This window comes from Gossypium arboreum, chromosome 12, assembly GCF_025698485.1.
Source record: "Gossypium arboreum isolate Shixiya-1 chromosome 12, ASM2569848v2, whole genome shotgun sequence".
NCBI classification, from domain to species: domain Eukaryota; kingdom Viridiplantae; phylum Streptophyta; class Magnoliopsida; order Malvales; family Malvaceae; genus Gossypium; species Gossypium arboreum.
In genome coordinates this window covers 87,361,810-87,371,802 of record NC_069081.1, presented here as the reverse complement: position 1 = coordinate 87,371,802, position 9,993 = coordinate 87,361,810, and the positions used below count along the sequence as shown (strand labels likewise).

General features: G+C 35.5%; 1 protein-coding gene across 1 annotated transcript; it reads right to left on the bottom strand.

Moving 5' to 3' along the window:
- Positions 1-6,768: 6,768 nt before the first annotated feature.
- Positions 6,769-9,705, bottom strand: LOC108477523 (cation/H(+) antiporter 15-like). The gene is made up of 3 exons (XM_053022933.1): positions 9,268-9,705; positions 8,191-9,192; positions 6,769-8,118 (listed from the first exon to the last, which is right to left on the bottom strand). The coding sequence occupies exons 1-3, from the start codon at positions 9,535-9,537 to the stop codon at positions 6,769-6,771; spliced, it is 2,622 nt and encodes an 873-aa protein (XP_052878893.1). The 5' UTR covers positions 9,538-9,705.
- Between the last annotated feature and the right edge of the window lie 288 nt (positions 9,706-9,993).

Here is a 9,993-nt window from a genome sequence, read left to right as displayed (position 1 = left end):
CTCGACTTCCACAATTTTTGGTGGATTTTCAAAGTCGGACTACTGCTGCTGTCCAAAACTGTTTTAGTGTAAAATAATGATAACTAAGTTTATAACACCTTTACAAATCATTTCAATCATCATGGTAAAAATACATATTTATACATCATAAGCATAGACCCATAATCACAAGGTCATCACAAAATCATTCTCATGGGCATGACTTACTTATTTGAATCCTTACCAAAAGTGAATCATAAACCGAAATCATTTCTCATGAGTTTTGCACACATACCTGTACCACTTCCAATATAATCATAACTTTTCTCAATCATGACACAATCTTTAAATCACCCGTTGAACCAGTTGGAATACTAAAGGATACCCGATAAGCCTCATACAAAAGGGTAAAATATCGATGCCATGTTCCAGACATGGTCGTACACTGGCTCTTATACATCAGTACCGATGCCATGTCCCATACATGGTCTTACACTGACACATATAACAATGCAGATGCCATGTTCCAAACATGGTCTTACACTGGCTCGCATATTAAGGCCGATGCCATGTCTACACTGGCTCACATAACAATGTCGATGCCATGTTCCAAACACGGTCTTACACTGGCTCGCATATACTGATGCCTATGCCATGTCCTAGACATGGTCTTACACTGACACATACCGAGGTCGATGCCATGTCCCAGACATGTTCTTACGCTGGCTCTCATATCGCCATGGTCCAACCATGGTCTTTTCCATCAACTCATCACGAATCATAGTCCGATCGTACTCGACCCTGCATTTTTTTAGATTGATCTTTCAATTCAATCTCATATTATCATGATTCGATAGCAATTGTATGTAATAATAATACATTATATCATTTCTAATTTAATAATTGATCACTGTCAACTAACCATATGAACTTACCTCGTTCGCTGAAACAACGAATTAAGTCGACTAACCCAATACTTTGTTTTCCCTCGTTCTCTATCCAGATCTCGTCTCCCACAATCTATATAATAATAAATTTTACTTATTTAGTCATCAATTTATACAATTTAGTCCAAAAATTCACATTAGGATAATTTTACACTTTTGCCCCTAATGTTTCACATTCTTGCAATTTAGTCCCTATCACATAAAAGTACAAATTCATGAAATTAAACACAACTCAAGCTTAGCCAAGTTTTTACAATTATTACTAGCTACCAATAAAACATACTTTGGCAAATTTATAGTTTTTCCCCTAAGCTTTCACAAAATTACGATTTTGCCCTTAGGCCCGTAAAACAATTTTCATCGAATTTCCTTATTAACCAAGCGTAGCCGAAACTGATTTAAGCTTATAGAAACTCTCAATTTCAATTATTCCACATATTTATCACCTATTTTATAACCTTTACAAAAAGGTCCGTTTTAGGTGGTTTCATGAAAAATCCTTTCAAAAAAGTTGTTAATTAAACAACCAAGATTCATTTTCTTTCATGAAAATTCAGCAAAAAACATGAGTATTCACATGGAAAAACCTTAGACTCTCAACCATTTTGTAAACTAGTCCCTCCATTAGTTAGCTTAAGCTACAAGGTTCACAAAGATACAAAAATTATCAAGAAAGACCTTCAAAAACACTTACTTACAAGAGAACTAAGTGGCTGAAAGTTCGGGCTCTCAAAACCCCCATGTTTGCTACCATTTTTGGTGGATGAAGAAGAAAGATGAAAAGATGGCAACCTTTTTCCTTTTTGTTTCATTTTATTACTAAACAAGTCACCTAATGCCCACCAAACTTTGACTTTCAATTTCTTTGTCTCCATGTTCAGCCACTAATTTTTATTGATCTATTTGCTCACTAAGGACCTCTAATTTAGTGTTCCATAGCTATTTAACAACATTAGCTTGTAGAACAAATCTTTCGCACTTTATGTGATTTAGTTCTTTTTCGCAATTAAGCACGAAATCACTAAAATTAACTCACCAAATTTTTCATACACTCATATAAACATGCTATAATACATCAAATAATAAATAATAATAATAATTTATCCGACCTTGAATTAATGGTTCCAATTAGGCCCAAAATTAGGGTGTTACATGGCCGGCCTTGTGACCCAAGTTAGTAACCCCTCCAATTTTCACACAGCCTGGCACAAGGGCGTGTCTTCGGCCGTGTAGTGCAAGTCAAAATGTATGCCCTGTTTTCACATGGCCTATGACACAGGCATGTCTGGTAGCCGTATGAGGCACACGGCCTGTTCACACGGGCGTGTACCCTTAAATATGTAAAAATTTTATAAGTTTCCCAAAGTTTGTAAATGTTATCAGTTTAGTCCCGAACCACTTTTAAGCATGTTTTAAGGTCTTGTAGGACCTTAAAAGGGACAATGTGGATGAGTTGAATGGATATTGAATATGAATGCATAAAAGTATGTGAATGATGTGTATTATCTGGTAATGCCTCGTAACCCTATTCCAGCGATGGATACGGGTTAGGGGTGTTACAAGTTTAATATTATTATGTAAAAATTCATATTGAGAGTTTAAGGTAGAAAATTTTGTTGCAAGATCAAATGCATGAGGTTTTTTGATAAACATGTCGAATGCAACAAAAGTAAACTTTAAATACCTATATAAACCCATAAAATCAATTGAACTTTTAGACCATTGTTTATTGAAACTTGGCCAATGAGAAAGCATGTCGTAAGAAAAAATAAAATCAGTAGCATACTTATCAAAAACATTCAAGGTATGCCAACATATTTCAATTTCTGATGTATCATTACTTTTCTTACCTTCTAGCACCTGTGGAGAATTATCAATGTTCAACTTACCTCTTTCCCACAAGTAAAATCGTCTATCGATGGTAGAGTAATATAATTGAGGTTCCGTCAATGGATCCTTGAAATCCTGTAACAAAGAAACACCACTAAACAAATTTAAGTTAGAGTTATTTAAAACAGAACCATTCCTCACTTTTGTATAGGGATTTTCTTCCTTTTCATTTTCTTTTTCCAATTGAGAACTCTCCAATTTCACATCATATGGATTTTCACTCACCAAATTTGGACCATTAATTAGACTTGTATCACTAAAGGTCTCTTTTCTCTCTATCCTTTCACATGATTCTTCCTCACTTCCCATATCCCCCTTACGAGTATTATGAATATTCAATTCAGTACAATATATCTTAGTAGGAGAACATGACGTTTCTATTTTATTTAACTCTATATATTCAAGGAAAAAATTCTCATTATCATTTTTTTTCCAATTCACAAAGTTTACCATCTTCTTTTATCAACAAAAGTCTCGTGTTGGCACAATCACGACTATAGTGTCTACACATAAAACATTCAATGTCACGAGCTCTTTATTGTTTTGGTGAAAAATTAGTAAAAATAAGCTGCTTGAAAGATGTAGAAGAATATTTTGTAGGAGCCCCACCTTTCCAGTCAAAATGTTTAGTCTCAACTTATTAATAGCATAAGAAGGTTTCAAATTGTTGAAAGTAGAATTACAACTTGTACCTTGATAATAGTGTGATGCACCAAATGGCCGAGATTGATATTGCTGAAACTGTTGCTCAATCTCAATTGCCTTGTGTACCATCTCCTCAAGATCAATATAGGTTTAAAGATTAAGAGTATTGGCTATCGAAACGTTCAAGCCATCTACAAATCGCACCATGGTAGTTTCATCATCCACTCGTATATTTGCTCTTTGCATAAGCATCTCAATCTCCTTAAAGTACTCATCAACAAATCAGTTACCTTGAACAAGGCATTGAAGTCTCGTTGAGACCTCTCTATAGTAATGAGAAGGAACGTAATGCTTTCACATCACTTGCTTCAACTCGTCCCATGTTTCAATTACCCTTTCGCGGTTTCTTTGACGATCAATTTCAAGTTGAATCCACCAACTCAATGCATAATCTAAAAATCCAAGGGTCGCCAATTGGACTTTTTCCTCTTCGTGGCATTTATAATAACGAAACATAAGTTCAATTTTTTATTCCCACTCACAATATTCTTTGGGATCATACTACCCTCGAAATGGTGGAATGTTGAACTTTGGTTTGGCTAAAAAATGTTGTCTACTGTCATTATTAACCAAAGTCTCATCATTTGCACGAAAGACATGTTGAGCATTATTTACACGAAGATGAGGCCGATTAATCTTATCTCCCCAATTACGATTCTGACGCTCAATTTTTGTACTTAGACGTTCTAAATTTTTGTTTATCATGTCTAGAATAGTGTCATGTTGCTGATCTCAAGCATTTTGAACCTCTTGATCCCTTCTCAACTTCCCAATCATAGTATTGCGAATCATTATGAAAGCCTGAAAAGAGCACAACACTCAAGAAAAGAAAAATTAAGCAAACCTCAATGTTATACACTCAGAAATAAAAATCAAATTCTCACTGAGGTAATAATTAATCTTGTGAGTCTTTTAAAAAGTGTAGATATCAATCAATCAAAACGTATTAGAATCAAACTAACAAAGCAAACCTAAGAGCATTATGAGTCCAAAATCAGCTAGACATCAAAGAATTTTGTTGCACGGAGGAAAGAATATGCAACATGCTTTAACCTACTAACACAAGAAACAATAATGTGTTAGAATGCATAAAGGAACAATAAAAAGCAAAAAAAAAATGAAAACCTAATGCTAAGAGTCAATGAAAATTGCTGAAACTCGAAAACTTGAAAAATTGCAAAACAACTTGACAAACTTCGTTCAAGGTGTTCCCGATTTTCAAAAATCATGAAATTTTAACTGGAGCCTCCTGAAATAATTTAAATCTGATCTGGGAAGTTTCGGCACAAAATTCAACCCACATAATTATTTTTTTCCTTTTTTTGTATTTTATTTTTTCTATAATTTTTTATCACTTTTTTTGTGAAAAATATTTTTTATACTCCAAAATAGTTCTAAGAAATAGTATGTAAAATTTCAAATCATTTGAAAAATATTTACCTACTAAATAATATTTTTTTTCCAAAAACTGTCGAGGTAAAAAAATTTATTTTAAGGCTGTTTGCTAGAAATTAGTTTATAAAAACAAAAGGAACACCAAAAACGACCAAATCTGATACCAAGTGATATATGATAAGAAGGATGAACGCGAAAGCAGATCGTAAAGTTTGTCAAAGTCAAGGATTTGACTTAGGGCTCTAAACATTCGCAAAGAAGTTTGGATTTTGACACAACCTGAAACAAAATTGAATCCAAGTTAGATAAAACAATTAAAATAAATAACTAAAATAAAATAATAAATCAAATATTAAGGAAGCGAATAAAGAAGATAAGTGGAAACATAGAACGTAACGTGTAGAAGTCCTAAGAAGCCTTGGAAACACGAAGAATCCACAACTCCCTTCAAGCGGCTCTAATTTCCCCTCCAAGATAGAAACCTTGGTAACAAAAAGCTTGAAGATGATCTCCACAATCTAAAAAGAAGATCTAGTGTAATTGAGTGGAATTGCATGCAATCCTAAAAATAAGACAACATAAATCTACCGAATTAGAGTTGAATACAATAAGGGAATCCATATATCGAGTTAATGCGATAACAGGGATTCTTAAAAAGAAATTACAATTAATCAACTTAGAGTCAAATGTTCTTACTCTCGAAAGAGATATTAGCATAAGTTAGGATTTCTACGGATCAAGATATTAAGTAAAGAAATTGCATAATTTAGATTGATAGTGACGGATGAAATTGAGTTGAATTCTTTCATGGGTATTATTTCGCTTCTTAGTTGTTAATTGTTTATTTTTCCTTATTTGTTCTTTTTGGCATTCGTAGTTAATTTTAGTTTTAATCAATCACTCGAATTTATTAGTTAAATAATAGAAAAATAGTAATTACTAGTACTTTTAGTCTTCGTGGGAATAATATATTTGCTCACTATAGCTATACTATTAATTGATAGGTGCACTTGCCTCAGTGAATTTTTTAGTTGGTTTCATGGACATCAATATATTGGTTTCATGGACATCAATATATAAAAGTCAGTTCAATTCTATCACTTGAAATTCTAAATACTATTCATAAACTTAGAATGCATTTAAACCCATTTCGATCATTCATACTTGAATTTTTATACTTAAAAATAACAATTCTTCACTTTACCAAGTAATTTTTTTCATATCTAAATTTCTAATCTAATCAATTAATACCAACACCTCAAGCACGTAACAATGGTAACATTTCGAAACTTAAACAATTTTGAAAACAAACACACAAGTTAGCTAATTGAGTTTCACGTTCACAAAATCATAAAATTTATGAGAACCAAATTATAATTTACTTACCATGCAAGGCCAAGAACGAAGGAAATTCTTAAAGCTTTTCTTTCTTCCTACTATGGTGAGATTTTGGAGAAGAAGATGAGAATACTACTCCTTAACACTCCTCATAAATTGCCTCAACAACTTGAAGTTAAAATCTAGATTTTGCTTTAATATTACTAGGTTAATTTAGAAAAACAGTAAGTTTGATTGTAAGATACATGATACAAGATTGGGTTAAACAGATATTTGAATATTATCAATTATCGAGCATGACATAATACAACGTATAAAAACAATATAAAAGATAGTTGAGATATGATATAACACAAAAGTAATATACGGTCAGCGTAAATACATTGAAAAATAATGTAAGTATGAAAAAAGCTGAAAAAGAAGAAAATATTATTATGTTGTATAAGTGTTTGTTTACCTAAAACAAAGCCCAAGCATTGATTTAATTTCAGTACAGAAGAAATAAAATGATGAATCATAAATAATCATGGGTTATTTGATGATTAACAAAAGGTTGATTGGAAGAGCGCGGAGCATTCGTAGATACGGTTTTTTTGGAGACACAGCTGATGTTGTTTTTGGAGACAAGGGGAGGGCGAGGGGTAGCCTTAGGAGCTGATTGTTGCATAACCAGAACGGAGGCGGACGTTAAGGAATCCACCGATATTAATGTATCCCCAATCAGCCCAATCTCTGGGAATTCATTCCAATCACAAAGCCCTGAGGTCAATGGAGATTTGGTATCATATCCTCTACCAACTATATACAAATCAAAATCATTATAAGCTGATTTAATGGTGGATACAAGCTCGTCTCCACTGTTCACAGGTTTTTCCATGTATGCAATGGATTGATCGTGCATTGTTCTAAACCTAAACTCATTAATGTAGTCATCATCAAGCATTTTCTTCTTATCCTTCTCGAACATGGCCGAGAATGCCTCCGGATCATCATTAATATTAGCCTCAGCCTCAGCCTCAGCCTCAGCATTATCTACTACAGTTTCCAACATGTCTTTTCCGGGGACAAATCTCACCACAGTTAGTGCCACCCCGGGATTCCCTGCCATTCTCCGTGCATAAGCCAATGCCTCTCGGTCATCAGCTCCTTCAAAAAAAAGCATAGCCACTCGAATTTCACGTAAACTATCATGTTCAAAATCCAGAGGAAGATGTCGAGTTAGGCCCCGATCCACAAGTATGGCAATAGAACAAGGTGCATTTGCAAGCAAATGTTGACTCACTTTTTTGTGCTCGAGGCTTTCATCCACCCATCCCCCAATGCCATTGGGTTTCTTGTGATATGGGAGTAAGATGACAGCCACGTTCTTATCTATGGCGAAGTTTCTAACATCTTCATGCATAGTGGAGAAAGGCGACACTGCTGTGAGTGGATAGACAGCGATAGCACGGTTGTCGTTTTGGAGGGATTCAAAGGCATGAACAATATGCTCCGCCTCGAGTCTTTCTCGACTGGAGTTACCACAACCAGCTATATCATTCATGTTACTCTTATCATGGAAAATTAGCATGGCTGAAGCACGTCCTGTGAGCTCAACCAAGTAGACAGCGAAAACCACAATTGGGGATTTTCTTGTGGCATTTGAAAGATGCAGGAGATTGATTAGGCCAGCAAGGTTTCTGCTGGAATGGAGGCATGCTAACACTCGAAGCTCCGTGTCTGGTTTACTCCTTTCTAAATTCATCCGATGGTAGTGCTTCAAATGCCTTGCGGACTTGTGAGTGAAACTCACTACTGGACCAACCAAACCCGTCATGATTAACATGGCAATCACCATCCAAGTATATGTTTGTTGGTCAAAGCCCTGAGGTAAAAAAAAATGTTTAGTTAATTACAGTATATATGATATATAAGAAGCATATCAAAGAAATCCAACCTTTACGTTCCGACCCTCGTGAAGAACAATGATGGCAATAACGCCTTTGGTGTTCATCAGGACCCCCAAGGCTAAACTATCTCGAAACGAGCATTTTGAGTAGAGGCAAACAAGAAGAGTGCTGAGAATTTTTATCAAGGAAGCCACAACCATGACAGTAGCTACCAGAGAATAACGAAATCCAGCAGCTATAAATGCAACGTTGGTTCGTAGGCCAGCAACCAAGAACACAGGGGGTAGCAAAATCCCCACCACGAAGTCTTCGATTTTATCCATGATCTTAATCCCAACCTCTGAACTGGGTATCATCAGTCCAAACATGAAGGCTCCGAACATGGGATGTACGCCACATAACTCTGTGACAAGCCCACAAAAGAGCACCCCTGTTAGAATGAAACCTACGTGTTTCTCGTTGTATTGAACTTCCATTGACGATTCCTCTCGTCCTGCGTTAATCCGTTTAATCATCCAAAAGATAATAGGCCGAATCACAAACCAACATATCACCATGAAAATCAAAGTTGGGATTATCCTCAGAAAGTTGCCATGCCCATTAACTATGGCTACTGTTGCCACGAGAAGGATCCAAGAAACAAAGTCAGTGAGAACAGCTGAAGTCATGGCCATCTTTCCAAGATCCGTGGACATGAGCTTGAGCTTTGAAAGTATCCTAGCCAAGTCCGAAAAGCTTGTGACGGTAAGGGCAATTGCCCAAAAGAAACCACCCTCCTTAGGTGCATCTGGTCGTTCATTCCGAACTAGCTGGTATAATATCATTCCTACACATCCGGGCAAAATAATTCCGGCAATGGCCACGCAGCTTGCTGTTTTTCCCATTTTCCTGATTGGGGTTAGGTCCATCTCCAGACCCACTAGGAACATATAGAATGTGACGCCAAGGCTCCCCATTGTCTCTAGCAACAATGCCCCCTCAAAAGGGTGAACGTAAGTCGCTATCCATGCCTCTCTAGTCAGAAGACTTGGGCCTAGCACAACGCCTGCCTACATTATTCACCATCAACAATCAAAATAAAATACTAGCTAGTATTTCAACAACAAATATATACATATACATACAAGAACCTCAGAAACAAAGCGAGGTTGACGAATAGGTTTGAGGATGATCATGAAAACCCGAGTGAACATTATAATGAAGGTCAGTTGTAGCATAAAATTCGGGAGACATCTCATCAAGGGATTCGCAGCTTGCCAATCCGTAGCGGCATGGGTCCGGTTTTCAACAAAACATACATTGAATTTATTTTCTAAGCCATCCACTATGTTGTATTTTCCTAATACGCCGATATTCGGCCTATCACCTACGTCAATCATACCATCTTCCATCATTTTGTCTAATCAACAAAATCTTTTCTTGAGAGAGTTTTTGGAAGACGACACCAATTTTGAAGAGACAAGAATAAAATGGAAGATATTTGTTGCTGTAAGTTGAAAAGCAACTATTTGGAATATACAATTAACCGCATTTTTGTTGGATTTTCAGTTGTGAAAACCGTTGGTGACAGATAAACACCAAATATTGAAGGATATAATATATATTTTCTATCCCCAAAACAAGTTTATTGACATATGGTGTTGTTGGGGTAAATCCAAATTATGCAACAAATAAGAACGAAAAAAGAGAAAATTGGACACTAATATTTACATGGAAAAATTTCTTTGAGGAGGATAAAAAATCACGGGTAAATAAAATTTCACTAAAACGGAAAAAATCGTAAAGGAGTACAAAATGCAGAAACAAGCAAACCCGAATCTAAAAAATACAAAGTTCTCCCGAAATTCCCA